Below are 17,876 nucleotides of genomic sequence, written 5' to 3' on the forward strand. Positions count from 1 at the left end.
CACTACAGAGGGAGAAAATTTCCCTGCTGCCCCTGGTTAATCTCTCCTCCTACTGCTGCTGCACCAACAGCCCCTACCCTCACTAACTGTTGGTGCTGGCATCCCCCTACACATCCTGGCTAGATGCCCCACAACCTGGCATCGAAAACAAATGGGTCTACCTGCGGTGTCAAACCTGGGCTCCTGTCTTATGGCCCGAGGCCTCCTCCCCATCTGTACCTGAAGCTGTGCTACCTCTTTGGCTAGAGCCTCCATTTTTTCATCCTGTCTCCTCATAGCCTCCCTCAGCTCCAGTAATATGGGGTCCGGCCGAGCCACAGCCCCTACAGCCGAACACTCTGCTGACGCCTCACAGGTATATGCAGTTCTCCCCCTAACATCATCATCTGCCAACAGGATAGCCTCCCCACATAATTTCTTCATGCTAAGGTAGGAATCCTGACGAAGCAGCTTTTTAAGCTCTCTACGTAATGTTACATCTCTCACATTTTCCGCAAACTGTTGTTTAATGGACTCCTCTCCACACAATTGATCACCCCCCTTACAGCGGCTCACCTCTGCAGCAAGGGCGAGTAAAGCATGGGAATACTCTCTCAACCCCTCCCCCTCCCTCTGTTTCCTGTCAAAGAAACGTTTTTATGCTCTAACCAAAGAAGGTGTAGCGGCAGCGCCTCACACTATCTTAAGGCTTTAAAAAGTCCACAGCAAGGTGAATAATCACTTTTGAATGACAGAACCTTAAAATACACACTCTGCTGTTTTTCCTCTTTCTCTCCTGTTGTCTCACTTGCCTCTCTCAACTATTCTCTTGGAGAACAGAAAATGATTTGAGGTGTTGATTTTCGCACCTCATCACAGCTCGGCGCAAGTCAAGGTCTAAGAAAGATTGCAAAGGGATTGCAAAAGTATCTGTATGTTTAATTTCCTTTGCAAAAATGAAGGCATATGCAAATCATATCTGTCCTCCTGTAGGTCCAACCTTTTTGAAACATATTTCAAGTAAAAATACATTCTCTTTAAATATTTCAAGGATATAAATTGGTTCTCTAGTAGCAGTAATGTTCACTTATATGTCTGTTGAAATCATGTATTATTTGATACCAATACCCTTAAAATCCTCCATCACTGCCATGTTTTTAGTCTTTATCTGTGTCACCACAGATTTTAGGTGTTGAAGTTGGATGTCATCATGTGTTATTCTCTCTGTGCTAATAGAGAACTACCAAATGAACAGTTTGACTCAAGCAGCCACACTGAGACATGTCTGCTTCAGTGCAGATCTGAGGAGTGATTTAAGCTTCGCATATGTGCCAGATGAGATGAGTGCAGAGAAAGAGAGGGGGGGTTGAAAGAAAAAGAAGCTCTCCCTGCAGATCTAAAAAGCCACCTCTCTTCATATAACATAATTTTCCCATTTCCCAGTAGTCCTTTTTTTCTTCTGTCATCTCTGATCATTTACTTTCATCTGTCTTTTGCCTTTCTGTCCCTCGTCATCCCTCTTCTTCTCTCTGATAATTTAAAAAGCATCAGCTTTACAGTAAGATCAAGATAAAGCTTTTTTCCAAAGCATAATCAAAAGCAGTATTTATTTGATAATGCAGCCGAAATACATGTAATTCCTCCTCTATGTTGGCCACAAGTACAAAAAGAATCATAACATGTTTTGTTCTGCAGGTTAATTAGTAGCATGAATGAGCCCTGGTTCATCCTTTTTAGCTCTGTAATGGAAATCTGACTAATGGGAGATCTGAGGAAGCCAGTTGGGCAGCAAAGGAGCATGCTGGGAGAGTTCAGTTTAGGCTACACTGTGAGTAAATCAAACATCTCTTACTATTATTGTTATGTGCGCTGCATGGGATGTCAGTGTGATGTTCACTGTGTGGCGGTGTTGACGTGTGTATGAGTGTGTCACAAGGATTTTAATTAATATAATTATACAAATATGAAGAGATAATTTGCTCTAAATAGATGCAAATAGCATCCAAATTGTAACAGATTTGTTTTTAGCAATTTTCTTTCAGTGACCAGGTTTACACAATTAACCACAAATGTCACACCTTTCCTATAAGGGTCATATCAAATCTAAACACACACACATCATACACACTGCTTATTCACTCTTTACAGTGGAGGATCGTCTACGCCAAGGACAAATGTCCATCAATTATTTATTTATAATGATTGTGGATGATATAATCTCTTTCTTGTATTGTTGTAAGTATTTAAAAGTAATCAAGGTGGTTGTTGTCTGTTAGCTTGTGAATGGAAACAGCTAGTAGCCAAAGTAACAAAATGTTGACAAATATGGAGGTGCATAGTTTTAAGTTGGATATTTAGACATTCAGCGAGGTTCATCTTCAATAACTTTTCATCAGTTTTCAACAGATTTGTTGTGCAGTGCTGATGGTACACAGGTGTTATTTTTTATTATTTTGCGCTAGAGATGACAATGTAGATTGGTCGGTCCACCACTTTAATCCAGACTTAAAAAAAATTCTCAACAACTATTTGATGATTTGCCAGGAAGTTTTATACAGAAATTAATTGTCTCCCGATTTGTAATGATTTTGATCCCTAATGTTTCTTTTAGAGCCGTCAGAAGGTTGACATTTTTGGCCTTTAGGGAAATATGTTGACTAACTACTGGATAGATTACCATGACATTTCATGCAGATATCGATGGTGCCAAGAGGGTGAACTCTTCTTACTTATCAAACTTCCAACCAACTTTATTTTCATCAGGACCTCCTCCCATTATATAGGACACAACCAAAAACTGTACAGTATGGCCCAGTGCAATTCTGACTTGTATTTTCTCATATATATATATATATATATATATATATATATATATATAAATGAGAAAATGTTATGTTGTTATGTTGCGAAAAGTATGTTTGTCTTTCGGTGATGGTTTCATTTCTACCATCTCACCTTCTTTGTTTTGTCCATCGCCTTCAGTATGGACTTATTCAGGTCTTCTAAGGCAGCGAGAACATTCTCATATTCACCGAGGTGCTGGGAGAAATACTCTTCACAGCAGAAAGACAAGAAAAAAAGAAAAAAACATTTTGTGAGTAAAGCAACTAGGACAGGGCTGTAGGTGTTTTGTTAAAGCTGCACTCTGTGATGCCTCAGTCAGCCTGCAGGGGTTTGGTCATAGAGCATGTGACCACATCTTACATGGTTCTTTCCTTATGCTGGGAAAAATGTCAAATAGCATTTAAGTCGATAGTGTGACTGCGAGGTAAAGCAAGATAAAGCCAGAACAGTACAGCTTATTACTGTTATAAAAGTTATTCTTATTTGGGTGAAGGATTAACTTACCACAGAGTTCATCAGTGTCCACATTGCTGCAAAACAAAAAGTGAGAGAGAAATTTAAATAAAAAGAATTCCTCAAAAACAAAGGTTTTCAAGGTTAAAGGAGGTGACAGATTAATCCTTCATCTCTGCAAAAACATTTCCAGACAGTTGGTGAATCAGTGTATGATGACAAATTGTAGCGAGTAAAATATGTCATGAATAATTGAATAATTTAGTTGCTTTTCCCCCCAGATGGTCCAGACAGTGATTCCCTCACAGGAAACCCTTCAGGTATTTTGTGATAAATGTCAATGCATGAGTGTGTTTTAGGGACGTCTGAGTGTGAAGTGGAAGATTATTTATTTTATCTCTGTACGGCTTGACACGGGAGATATTTTTTCCTTGTAACAATGACGGACCCTGGGGAATTATGCCAGTTTTAACTCGATTCCACACAAGCTGTATAGCTGTCGTTCACAAGAGAGAAAGTGCTGAAGCAATCAATCAGTCCAAACAGGAGAAAACACTTAGAGGCACAGAGAAAGTAAACCAGAGGTTAGACACTAAACTATGTAGCTCACTAAAAGGCTCTTACTTGGGTGGCTTGAAACTTGGCTGTTTTGACATTTTAAGGTACATTATCTACGAAAGGACCATGCACAAGTGAAGCAATGAATACAACTGTGTTGTAAAGATGATGAGAAACATGATGAATTATAGCACAGTTTTGCAGATGCTAGTCGCCCTGTGTAACTTCAACTACAAATTATTCATGCACAAATCTTTTACAGACTACATGCAATATCTGTGCAATTTTGTATGTATCGAATAATCAGTGTTCAACATCAACCTGAGCAGGCTAGGGAGCCTGTGATGCAGACCTTACGGCTTAGTGAGTCATTCTTTAATCAATACAGGATTAAAATTGAGACTTTTTCAAATTACTTCCAATAACAACTTTGCCATCTGTAAAATCAACAAACAGGGAGGAACATGTTTGTTTCGATTGAACACGGAGTCCATTAAAGATGCAGTAGGTAAGTCTTATAAAACTAACTTTCTATCATATTTGCTGAAACTGACCCTATGTTCCAGTAGAATTACATGAATTATGTAAAAAAAAAAAAAAAGACAGCTCCTCTGGCACCTCCTACAGCCTGTAGTGCCATTGGCAAAATTCCACTGCTCCCGGTCGATTTTCTCCAATCAGAGCCACAGGGGTGGTCTATCTGCCTGTCAATCACTGCTCAGGCACACGCATATATAGCGTTCTCCCCTCCCCGTGCACAAGCTGCAGAAAAGTTTTCCAAAACTCCGTGAATAATGGAGTGGCTTTTCAGGGGTGGCGTGGCTGCAGGATTTTAAAGATCTGAAGAACGATGCAGATGTAGCCACATTTCCTCTCAACAGGTAACATAATTACCATGAATGATTTATCTTTCACTTGGTTATTAGTAGTCAAAAGTCCATAAAGCTACGTTGGTGAGGATGATAGTAACGTTAGCACAGTGGTCGGTCTGATATGATGCTGAAATGGCTAACGGTAGCCTGCTAGTTAGCATCGTTTTACTGTTGGTGAGTAAAGTTAACATTGTGTTGGTGTTTAGTTATTAAACATGTTGTCTGACATGCCGGCAGTTCTGTTAAACTCTGTTGTGTGGGAGGGGCTTAGGAGACGGTTTGGGCTGCAGCAGAAAGGGAGGAGGGACTGAGAAGTTGTTGATGTTCAAATTTGTTGGCAAAGTCCTGGCTCTTCACAATCTTACCTACTGCAGCTTTAAAGTTGTGTGTGAGTGATCGTGGCTAACAGGTATATTACACATCGTATGATGTAACAACAAATTATATCATGGATAACGAATCATTGTTTTGTTATGTCTTATCTTTCTCCCTTTGACTGCGGATACTAATACTAATACAATACTAAACTGTGGATTTAAATACCATGACGCCTGATCACATTAGCAATGAGAAACATATTAAGATTAAAACATAAACGACCTTAAAATTGACCCCTGAGGTACACCAAAGTGTATTTCGAACACCAGAAAGAGCTCTGAGGCAGGAGTAGAGCCATTTGAAGACACTGACAGAAGGAGCCAGTATCTATGTAGTCGTATCTACGATAGATTCTAGTTTGATTTCAAAAAATCTCTGTGGAAAAACACATTGTAGAAAAAAGCTAAAGGAACACAGGCCTTTTCATTAAGAAATTATGGGTTTGTGTATGAAATATGTTACAGATGAATTACGTTTAAAATCTGAAGGTAAAATTAACATCAAATATTTAACATTTGGGTTGAACATTTAGTAGCCTAGTAGCCTGACCAGTTAAAAATATATTTGTAGAAACCATAGACTAACAGTCTATGGAAGAAACCCTTTGTCTGAGTTCAGTCTGTATTTGTGCAGATATTCAGGAAGCTAACAGTTTCAAAAGATTATATTTTTTATGTAATTGATTATTGCAGGCATTTTTTGTGTTAATGTTTCTACTTGTTCATCAACGGTAATATACCTTGTTTTTGATGAGTGGATTAGTAGATTATTTATATAAAATTTTTTGGCTTTTGCACACTATTAACCCAGATGGATATGTAGGAAAAATGACAGTAAAACAGAACAGTTATTGTCTTTATTGAATGCAAGCAGCTTTCAGTTCACTTTCAATTCCACCAGTTTATTAAATGAAATCACAATCTGCAGACTGAAATATTGGCTTCTTTACATTGAGAATAAATGCTGTGTTTACTGAGTTAATTGGAAGTGGATCAATATTAGCAACAAACTCTCCAACGTTGACATCATCAAGGCCTTACGTCTCGGAAGTGGATGTGAAGTCATCATCATGAAAGATGTGATATGGTGGCCATTACAGGTACTTAATGCAGAAATAAGATCGTTTTGCCTTACAGTCAAGGTCACCAAAATATATATCTGTGGGAACAGGTTAAGGCATCTTGACATAGAATTATTTTATGAAATACAATTTTAAAAGTGAAAGTCGTCTGTTTTTTTCCTTTATTCGTCCTAGTACACGTTCCTCCACAGATGCCATGTTTGTTTACTACTGTGGTCATGGAAACGCTCTGATTAGCTTTATATTTCCCTCTTGAGGACTGCCGTTTTTCAGATGATGCTGTTGAACATGGTGCCATCAGTCCACTGCCATTCATGATCCTGAAAGATGAATCTTAATTTCAGAACATTTACCCTTTAAAATGTGAAGGCACAGTAACAACGTTTGATTGTTACTAGGGCTGGCTTGCTTTAAAGAATGAGCCGGGGTGGCGGCATTGCAACCTGCTGCAGCCAATTCAAAATACAGAACAGTAAAAGGCATTAGCCGTTGTGGACAAAGGTCACCTTTTTGTCGGCGAGAGAGCCAGGCTAGCAGTTTCCTTGTGTTCATAGTCTTTACGCTAAGCTAAGCAAATCACCTCCTGGCTCAAGCTTTGTACTCACAGTAGCCCACTGCACAGATACCGATCTTGTCATCTAACTCTCAGCAAGAAAATGAATACGGGTATTTCCAAAAATGTCAAACTAATCCTTTAAGATTGTGAAATTGTGTTTAAAACAAGTTTTAAAAAAAAACTTGGGATGAAAGTACTTTAATAAAACCTAAAACAATTAAAAAAAACCTTTGTGGTAATGGGGACAAAGGTCAGCTCTGACTTTGAATCCTGCAACTCTTCATTTTCCATACTCAGAGGATCTATACAGCAACAGCATCAAGCTGTCTCTCTGTAAAATCACTCACCTCAACAGCATCAGTGCCCCCAGTCCAGATAGTCCAACCAAAGCTCTCAAAAAGTTCTTCTCTTCTTCACTTTTGATAGAGACCAGATTTGCCTGGTATAGATGGCAGACATGCTATTGAAGGAGATAAAAAAGATTGAGGGAGGTAGAGAGGATGAGCTGTTGGTCGGTGTGAATCATGACATTAACAACAAATTGTTTTAGTGCATTGCCAAAGTTTTTAGTTGTTATCCCTGCATAGGTCCAAGTCTGTGGATTTTGCCAGAACCTATAACAGCGAGTGCCAAACTGAGTCCAACCAGAGGGACATCTCTTAGATGCACAGGGGTCACTTATAACACAGAAGACAGTGTACAAAATATTCAGTCTTGGGTTAGAAAAATACTTAACATGCTACACCCAAACATAACTCTGACTAAAGGCAAGACACTACAGGCAAAAACATTGTTTCTTCATGCAATGGTCAATTTTAAGATTTTGGGCTAGTTTGCTTCCATAACATGTCTTCTTTCAGACTAGTGGAAAGAAAATATCCAAAATACATTTAGGTTTTCATTATACTACACTTTGTATATTTGTGTCTGTGGATTTCTCCCACATTCACCAAAAGTTAGCATTACTTATTATTTTTACAGAGCAGTTGGTTCATGTATTATTCATAGCCTGTTTTATACAACATTTTATTCCTAAAAACATGAAATGGATTTTTATGGCTGTTGGCAGTATTTTCTGACTTATGGAGTGATAAAAAGAGATGCACAAAATTCCCTCTGTAAAAACCTTTAATGCTAATATGTCAACAAAATTAAACAAGAATATTGAACCTGGCTTTATCCAATGTTCAGATTTCTGTTCTGGAAATGTATGCAACTTAGCAAATATTTAATAAGATAATGCCTCATTACATTAGCATATTTAAACATAACTTTTCACAAAATTTGTATTACAAAAATTGTCTTAATTTAGCCTGAGTAATCAACTGGGGACGTTTAATGGTGATATCTAATAGTTAAAAATGGTACCCCATTTACCTGTAGTGTCTCTATGTAACCAGTTTACAGCTGTTGGTGGTGGGGGCTCTCTGTGTTCCATCAATGCTAATCTATGTAAAATATCCTTTAAGTCATTCCTGCTTATGGATGAATCAACATAGAGTATGAACAGGCTGCCCAGCTGGAAGCAATATTACTGTGAAACTAGTAGGTTCCACAAAAAATATATGAATATTTTTGTTAGCAGGGGCAGTTTCTTTGTGAGCATTTGTTTCTTTGATTTCAAAAATACAAATGTCTACACATATAATTAAGCTTCCTGTGCCGTTCTCAAAAATCCCTGTGCTACGGGAAACAACAACTAACTTCGAGCTACACGATGAAAATAGCAAGCTTTGAAGAAAAAATTCAAAACCTCACCCGCAAAGCAACCAGCATTGTGGGTGACCTCAGCCACCCCTCACACAGCCTCTTCAGCTTCGTGCCATCTGGGAGACGGTACCGGAGCAACCAAGCCTGTTCCACCTGACTGGCAAACAGCTTCATTCCCCAGGCAGTCAGGAAGCTCAACACCCTCCCCTCTCTCCCTCCCCTCCCCTCTGCCCCTAAGAACTCTGGACTCTGAAGTTTTTTTTCTTCACATTTGCATTTCGACAAAGTAGAAGGGCTCCTTTAAACATGTTTTCCATGAGTTACAATTGTGTGACTCGTAATCAAATGAGGCTATAATGAATCAGAGATGAACAGAGCAAAAAAGAATATGTTTGATAACTATTGCAGTGCATCAATTATTGTCTTTATATCTGTCTACTGCAGTGACCAGCAGTAATAAAGAAAGTGAGTGTGATACTGATCTGGTGGAATCTGTAAAAAAGATTTCGCTTTTTGAAGGGAAATAAAAGTTATACCTAATGATAAAAAAATACAGAACAATAATCATTATTTGATGCTGAGATCAAAGAGTGAATCCTGCAGTCTTACCTTTGTCGTGATGATCTGATAAAGTTGCAGTTGCAGCAACAGGTAGCTGTTATTGAGGGAGAGGAAACGCACTCTTTATATACCTTCAGCTGCGGTGGCTCGAAGTGTTTCATGCTCTGGCTGCAAAACACTGTTTAATTATTCCAATGAAGGTAATTAAATTCTTACTCAGTGTATGGCTTTTAGCAGCCTTAAAGTCACCCTCCACTCAAAAATAAGTGTTTTGTTGTTCCAACGCTGGATGTTTGAGTTTCATAGCGCAGAATGATGTTTGTGCAGACTTTGACACCAGAAGGCTGTTTTCACATTTATCTGCTAAAAGTGGAAAGAGGGAGTTTTTAAGGATTTTAATGTGGGATTATACTTTTTTTGCGGGGAAAAAACATGTCAGACACACATTATTGTTGGGGATCTTTAAGGGTGGAGTATTTAATTTCCCTATTTATTTATTTTTGCAAGCTGGTAGTCTAAGTCTGTAAAAACACACCTGTATTATTTGTTTAATGTTGAGTTTCCCTTAAAGTCACAAAGAAAGAGGCAGTATCACTGGCCTCTCCCATATATATATATATATATATATATATATATATATATATATATATATATATATACATTATATATATTATAAATTAATATTATATATAAACTGATTCAAGCACCAAATCCAAATTGTTAGACACTGAATATCATGGTTTTTCAAGGTGTAATGCACTGTGGGTTGTTTAAAGAGGCATTCGAAACCATCAGAGAAACAGTGAGCAGTTTCAGGCTTTAACAGTACCTTAGTAGCATCTCTTACAGCAAAATCCACCAAAACAAGACAACTTTCATCTGTTTCTATCACAGGACAGAAGATTTGCTACATTTATGCAATGTAAGGTTGATGACTTATGTCAACACCACACTATTGCCAAGTAAGTAAATGTAAATCCTGGTTACTTTATCCTGTAGCTACTTACTAACTTTTAGAAATACCAGGGGCAAAAATAAATGTACTGCAGCAATTCTTTGGAAGCAGTTCTTTTTGGTATATGATGTAATAATAATATTTTTGTTAAATAATCATTGTTGAATAAATACAATCTGTTTTGATTGTTTAATTTGTTGTTGTCTTGCCTGACTTGAAAATCTGTCATTTTGCCCCCACAGTGAACCACAGGGTGTTTTTTAATCCTTTTATTTAGAATTTATTATTTTTAATTTTACTACAGATACAAGATTTTACTGTAAGTATTACAGAAGGAAGCAGCACATTATTATGGTAAATTCAAACACGTATCTTGAAAAAAAGTCTATCTCTGGCCTTCATCACAGCCCGTGCTTACCCAACTGTTTACCTCAAATGTCACCCTGTGTAATGCTGCACATCAACAGCTTTTACACAAGATTTACATGAGGGGTTTAAGCTCAACCAACAGCATTATCTTACCTGAGCACCCAGAGGGGTTTGTTCAAGGGACACATGCAAACTATTACATTGTTAAAGGTGGATTTATCTTGACGTGGGAAACCTCAGTTTCAGCCTTAGTGCTGAACAGTCATATTTAGCCATTTTATTGCAAACAAAGCTCATATTTGACTTCTATATATGGTCATGTAAAATATAAATGTACAAATAAGGCTATTCTTTGCATTGATCAGTCAATGTGCCTGTGCAAGGTGTTGATCCAGAGTAAAATATCTCACCAACTATTTGATGGATTCCCCTTAAAACAAAAAGGTCCTTTGAAGATCCTAAAACCCGGAAATGAGTTAGGATTTTTGAACTTTCAGTTCCCTGGTCTCGAAGTCTATGGGTTTTTGGTGAAATGCGTGGAATAAGGTCTATGGTTAACACAAGCGTAAGATATTTTAACGTTTTGTTCTACAAAATAAAATACATCAGTCAGTATCCCACTTATGCATTTTGAAGCTTGTATGTGTCTTAAAAAAAGCAGTTGGCTAACTGAGACTACAAATGCCATCACACTGAACACCCTAAATCACAACATCATCATCTACCTTTCCTCCATCATCCACATCTTAATTCTGTCCTCCATGGAATAATATAAAAAATAAAATAAAGCAATGCATTGACTTACTCTGTGTTATGAGTGTCAATTGTGTGGAAGAGCTCCTTCAACTCGTCAGCTGTCAAGACACCATCAGAGAAGTAGGCTTTGAATTCATCAAAGGACAGCTTTCCATCATCTGGGGGCAGAAATGTAACTTGTTAGAACAGGGACAGGACAGCTCAGTCAGGACTGTAGCACCCTGTGAGATAAGGTGGCCATTTCCTAAAAGATTCCTTAAATAAATCAAAGACTTGTTAATTAAGAATTTAAATCCAACTCTTGAGCTGATGAACATGAAGGTGGCTTAAGATAACTCAGATAAGATGCAGCATGCTAGATACTGCAGGGGGCTGAAGCAGCAAAAGATGGCATCAACTGTATAGAACATATTGCCTTCACAGTGGAAAAATTGGTGATTAAACTACAAAATAACTTCAAAATGAAACATGTTTATGTTTATGCTTTGAGGCTCTGCAATTATGCTTAGAATAAAAAGGCCCAAGCTGTGTGAAATATTTATGTGTTAAAAATAAACTGAATTTCAAAATGAGGAGCCCTAAAACTGAATAGCCTGCAGCAAAATGAAGATAATCATCTACAGATGACTATTTTGACTTATTTTTCTACACAGTTCTGGCTGCAGTAGTTTCTGTTTGTGTTACATGAGGTGGCTGATCTTGATGTTCACTGCTGAGCTGCTGCTCTGGAGGTGATGTTCAGTATGTCTGAAAAGTCACTATGTGGGCAAGAGAGATGCACACAAATCAAGCGCACAGTGACTCACCCATTGAGCTCGAAAATAATCTTGGAACAGACCTGACACATAAGTGCTGCTGTTTGCACAACTCTGAAAACATACATGTGGGATGACTTCTTATCTTGCTGCATGACAAGACCTCAAGTCACTCACAGCGAGGGACAGACATTTAATGTCTAACGAAGCAAGTCATGTGATTAAGAGTTGTGATGAAAATCTTTTTTGATGGCAGGGTATCTGTCAAATGGTCAGATGTCTGATATCCCAGCAATGAGCGTAGCCTCTATATCAAACATGATGTGTGAAAGTGTGTGTCCGCAGGGTTATATATTTCATGAAACATGTTAACTTGACACAGAGAGATGAAGATACTGTTAGTGTCCAGTCAAACAAACAATCTGTAATATATGCGGTGAACCTCCACCTATACACCCCTAAAGAGTGGACTGCTTACTGTTATAAAAATGTCTAACAAAGTTTTGACGTTTTTCTTGCACTGAACCTCAGTGGGCATGGTCATTTTCCTGTTTCCATGGAAACTGAAAGAGTATCAGCAGAGAGCATGATCAGAATTTCATTGAGAAAGTAGGTTTTCACACAATGCTGAGGTAATGCCAAAGTGTGTGTGTGTGTGTGTGTGTGTGTGTGTGTGTGTGTGTGTGTGAGTCTGGAAAGAGCTTTTGGTGCAATATTTACCGTTTTTATCAGCTCTCCGTAAAATCTGTAACAAGAAAAAGAAAAAAGAGGGATGTCAAAAAGGTTTAACATCATCTTAGTTAAAATAACTGTGTGTGTGTGTGTGTGTGTGGTGTGTGTGTGTGTGTGTGTGTGTGTGTGTGTGTGTGTGTGTGTGTGTGTGTGTGTGTGTGTGTGTGTGTATCATTGATCACACTCTCAAAAGCAGTGCGTCATTAAATTATTGATAGTGCTGTCCCAGAGTCCAGAGGAGATGAAAGGCTGAGTGGCAATGTCCACATCAGCTTGTAAAGGCTCAAACCACCTAGAAATAGCACTGCCCACTTTCTCTTCTTGTTGAGTTTGTGCTTTGAGTCTATTTAGACATTATCACTGTAGGCTACATCTGACAGCATACCAATGAATGTGCAAGATATACATTTTAAAATACCATTCTTCCATATTTGGATTTCCCTAGCTTGGGGGACTTCCGCTCTTTGCAACAAAGGGGTAAAAATACATCCACCCACCTTCTCTTGGCAGTCTGACTTATATAATTCAGTCTAATTTTCCTGCTAATCAGTCTTTTTTTTTGCCTGTCCCCAACCTATAAACTCCTATCTGTCTCAGTTGTACCTTTTACTCATATCTTGTCCATGTCAAATTTCTGAAATCAATCAATTAAATAAAATACAACTTTATGGGCAATTGTATGCAGCAGCAGCATCCTTGCCATTCAGGTCAACAAATACATACACAAATAAATAAGGGGAAAAAATGCACAAAGTACAAGACAATCAATCATCGCTTCTTCATGCCCTCATTCCATATTGATAATCTATCAATAAAGACAATTTTCAGGCAAAAATGCCAAACATTTGATAGTTTCTGCTTCTCAAATGGGAAATGTGTTTGTCTCAAATTATAGTAAATTAAATATTTCGGGCTTTTGGGCTGCTAGTCCGACAAAACAAGGCAATTTATGACATCAACTTAGCTTCAAGATAACGTAGGCCTAATAGGAATGTTTCATGATTTCTCATGTTTTATAGACCAAACAATGACTCTGCATAATCAACAATAGAATTAGTTGCAGCCCTACTTTTATCTGATCCCCAACTCTTCGACCGGACAGCTGCTCTTTCTGTTCTTATTGACTCATGTGTATGACATTCATGCATATTGAAAATCATTTAGAAATGTAAGCTGATTAGATTTGTTCAGCTCACAGTAACTCAGGCTGATTCATCTTCTCATCACATCCTAATTAAGCTTTTACATCTAATGAATAAAACAAATTCATTTAACCAAGAATAGAAGTCTGACAGATTTTTTCCTCTCTATTCTCTGGTAATAAAGTGAAAATCTGGCACTAGAGCAGCATCAAAAACACATGGAGACACAGCACACCTAACCTGTTCCAGGATGACACAACTGTTAGACAGCTTTTGTGTTTTAATGACACACAGCCAACTGCGGAGAAAGCTATGGAAGAGGTCAAGAAACAATAGAAGCAGCATTCTGAAGACAAGACAAGACTTTATACTGCTTTCCACCTTTAGTAACTCTTGGTTCCCATGTGTGCATCCTTCTCTGTTTCTCATAAACACTGAAGGCTAGCCAGGTTTGTAGTTAAAACATCACAATCGAATGAAAGAGTGGAGGAATGAGGAGGAATTAGGTGGTTGGTACCAAGGCAGAATGCAGTGGCGTGAATCAGGGGACGGAAAGCTCTTGAGATTGAAGCAATTGAGGAAGCTCATTAGCTGTACTGATATGCATATAAGATATGATTTGATATTTAAATCATCATCGGCAAGTGTTGAGAATACTTATAGTGTATTTCGACAATGTAATAATGCGACTTTTTAGAATCAAAAAGTTCTGAACATCAATAATATGTTTTTCTAATTGAGCTAGATTTGGCTTAGTAAGGTCGGTATGAATAACACCCTGACTTTTAACCAAATAGACTTTTAACAATTCATTAACTTGGAATTTGGTTTTGAACACTGACATAAAAATGGATGATCAGCCTTTGAAATCCTGACACAATGAATCTAAATTCAAGGTCAGGCTTGTCAAATGAATAAATTCTATAAACCGTTAAACCCCTCTGTACCCTGCATGCATTAGGGGGATCCATAATAACTTAGGTGATAAAAAAAAACAACCTCCAACAGATTAAAATTAATTAAAACTTAGATTTCATCAATAAAAATCTGTTTTATCTGGGAAGCATGATTTTGTTTTCCTTGATTTTGTTCTGCTATAGGCTTTAGATTGTTACCTAAGTAATTAGAAAATTATAATATAGTCATGCATTATGCTTAACTGTTTTTGCATTATTAGCCTAGTGATTAGTGAAGATGAAATATTTTGTACTATAAATAAGGATTTATGGATTTATTTACTTACATCAATGAAAATCGACATTCCCCTTTTTAGTTCCATTTGAGCTGTGGGCTCCTCAGACACAGACTGAACCTCCTCTGAACAATCCATCATTCAAAATGTAGCTTCAGTTATACCTACTGTGCAAAAGAATGTGTCTACATTAACCTCTTATCTGATCAAAGCCAATGGTCAAAAAGAGCGACGGCTTAACGCGGTCAAGGCAGCTGGAAAAGAAATACGCACAACTTCCGGATTAAAGTTTCACAATTCAACCATTCATTATTATTTCGTACGATACCACAACAAAAAGTAGCTTGATGTTTTTCTGCCCTCCTTTCTTTCCACATGTTTTCCGCTCAAACGTGATCTCATTTGTTTTGTGGATGATTTTGAGGCTATTCTTTTCGTTGCTATTAAACACACGGAGACTTTTCCTAAAGCTATATGCTTTTATTTTGAAAGCAAATCACTGAACTTCCTGCCATGTACTTGCTTTCTCCGTCAGTCTTGACGGCGCCTCAGTCAGTGGTCCAAACCTGCATCTCCGCTCACTCCGGCCACTCAAATGACTCAAATGTATTCCCTTCTGTTTTGTATCGTTGTGCATAATAAACGACCACTGTCAAATCACTGAAAAATCTGTTTACTGATACAGATAACATTACTGTAATCAATCCACATGTCTACAACATACAGCGAATTGAGCATCACAATTAGCACATGCCTCAGATAGGAGTGCCATATTACACATTTTTGTTACAAGATAAAGAAGTAAACAAGTCGTTTATAATGTTCTCTCTGTGGCCTTAGACATTTTCCCCACAGGTATTCTGAAAAATGGGATAAAGAGATCTTTTCTGACATCTTTTTAAATTGAAAGATAAAGACTTAGCCTACTGTAAATCTCATAGCCTGGCCAGTCTCTTTTAAGGGTTTCCAAATTGTGCTCCTTGTTGGATTTAAGTTGACATGACATTTCATGTTCAGTTGGTAACCATTTGTATTGATTTATTTCATCGCGTTGTAACATCTACAGCATCATAACAACATTACAAATTGCATTTTGCGCATCTTCATCAATTAGGAAGAATAATATAGGAAAATACACTTGACTGGGAAAGAATAAAGACACAAACTAACAAATAGCTTTGCTTTGTGAAACAGTTTGCCCTCTGATGAAATGTACCCAATACAACCTGGTGATGAATTGGATTAGCTTGTCAAGTGTTAAATGTTTTCACATAAATACAGAGTAATCCTACTCATAAATAAACACTGTGGGTTGCTTGCAAAACTGTGTAACAGTTCCATCTAGTGGGGTGTTACAACAGCGCAGCAGTCAATCCCACCATATAAATGAACATGATCATCTTCAAGTGTAAGGTAATGTAATCTATGTGAATATGAATTCAAAATTCAAAAGCCTTTGAGACAGTGGAAGCGACACAAAGTTTTTTGAGAACTACTACAAAAAAAGCTCTCTTTACCCACAGCTGGGAGAGCCAGGCGGAGCTGTTGTAGATGCATGAATGCACATATTGTCTGCTTCACTCGCCTCATGATGAATTTATGGTGAGCATGCCAAGCAGGAAGATTCCCCTTGGGCTACTATGTTATACTGTATACTCTTATAAATACAAGAGAATATAAATACAAACTCTGTTGCACACTAGAAATCCTACTTTTCTTTTTCTTTTTAGTTAAAAATGGGTGAATTACATTTTGTGAGTGTGATATGACTTCCACAAATGATTGATGACCATACAACTTAACTCCAGTGTTGGAACATGTACATTTACTCAAGTTGTGCTCTTAAGTAGTACTTAGCCTACTTTAAACTTAAGCAAACCTTTGAGTGCAAGACTTCTACGTTTAATAATATCTTTGGAAATTGTGGTTTTACTTTTACTTGAGTAAACAATGTGAGTAGCCTACTTATTCCACCAATTCTAATTGTCAGCATAGTTTATACACATATGTCCTTCCTAACAATTAAAGTAAATGTGTACATGTGTCCTAAAAAAGAACAATCTAGACACGACACTAATGAGCAACTATAGGCCAATATCAAACCTTCCATTTTTAAGTAAAATCATAGAAAAAGTGGTTTTTCAACAACTCAACCTTTTCTTATCGCTAAACAACAGTTTTGATGCCTTCCAGTCAGGTTTTCGATCACACCACAGCACTGAGACGGCTCTTGTTAAAGTCTTTAATGACATCCACTTAAACACAGATAGTGGCAAAATTTCAGTCTTAGTATTACTTGATCTCAGTGCTGCATTTGATACGGTAGACCATGACATATTGCTTGACCGATTGGAAAACTGGGTTGGTTTTTCTGGCTCAGTACTAAAGTGGTTTGAATCCTATTTAAAGAATAGGGACTACTTTGTGTCTATAGGTAATTATACATCTGAGCATACAAATATGACGTGCGGAGTTCCCCAAGGCTCAGTTCTGGGGCCTCTTCTGTTCAACATCTACATGCTTCCACTGGCTCAGATTATGGAAAACAACAAAATAAGTTACCATAGTTATGCGGATGACACCCAAATTTACATAACCTTATCGCCAGGGAACTATAGCCCAATACAACAATTAAATATGTGCATTGAACAGATTAATGACTGGATGTGCCAGAACTTTCTTAAATGAAATGAAGAAAAAACGGAGGTGGTTGTTTTTGGAGCAAAAGAGGAACGATTGAAAGTCAGCGCTCAGCTTCAAACGACAATGTTGAAAACAACAGACAAAGCCAGAAATCTTGGTGTAGTCATGGAATCAGACCTGAATTTTAAAAGCCACATTAACATAATAAAAAAATCAGCCTATTATCACCTTAAAAATATATCAAGGGTTAAAGGACTTATGTCTCAGCAGGATCTGGAAAAACTTGTCCATGCTTTTATCTTCAGTAGACTTGACTACTGTAACGGTGTCTTTACAGGTC

General features: G+C 37.6%; 1 protein-coding gene and 1 long non-coding RNA gene across 2 annotated transcripts in view; both read right to left on the reverse strand.

The window, feature by feature from the left end:
• necab1 (N-terminal EF-hand calcium binding protein 1) overlaps positions 1-15,128 on the reverse strand; it is a 45,286-nt gene extending 30,158 nt beyond the window's left edge. Inside the window, exons 1-5 of the mRNA XM_039821105.1 lie at positions 14,945-15,128; positions 12,548-12,572; positions 11,122-11,230; positions 3,328-3,353; positions 2,935-3,032 (exon numbers count right to left, since the gene is read on the reverse strand). Of these exons, the coding sequence (XP_039677039.1) occupies positions 2,935-3,032; positions 3,328-3,353; positions 11,122-11,230; positions 12,548-12,572; positions 14,945-15,034 (348 nt within the window). The 5' untranslated portion in view covers positions 15,035-15,128. The remainder of the gene's footprint in view (positions 1-2,934; positions 3,033-3,327; positions 3,354-11,121; positions 11,231-12,547; positions 12,573-14,944) is intronic.
• On the reverse strand, positions 5,926-9,579 carry LOC120571945. The gene is made up of 3 exons (XR_005641323.1): positions 8,480-9,579; positions 7,069-7,181; positions 5,926-6,485 (listed from the first exon to the last, which is right to left on the reverse strand). It is a non-coding gene; the product is annotated as an uncharacterized LOC120571945 (long non-coding RNA).
• Positions 15,129-17,876: the final 2,748 nt, after the last annotated feature.

This window comes from Perca fluviatilis, chromosome 13, assembly GCF_010015445.1.
Source record: "Perca fluviatilis chromosome 13, GENO_Pfluv_1.0, whole genome shotgun sequence".
NCBI lineage: Eukaryota > Metazoa > Chordata > Actinopteri > Perciformes > Percidae > Perca > Perca fluviatilis.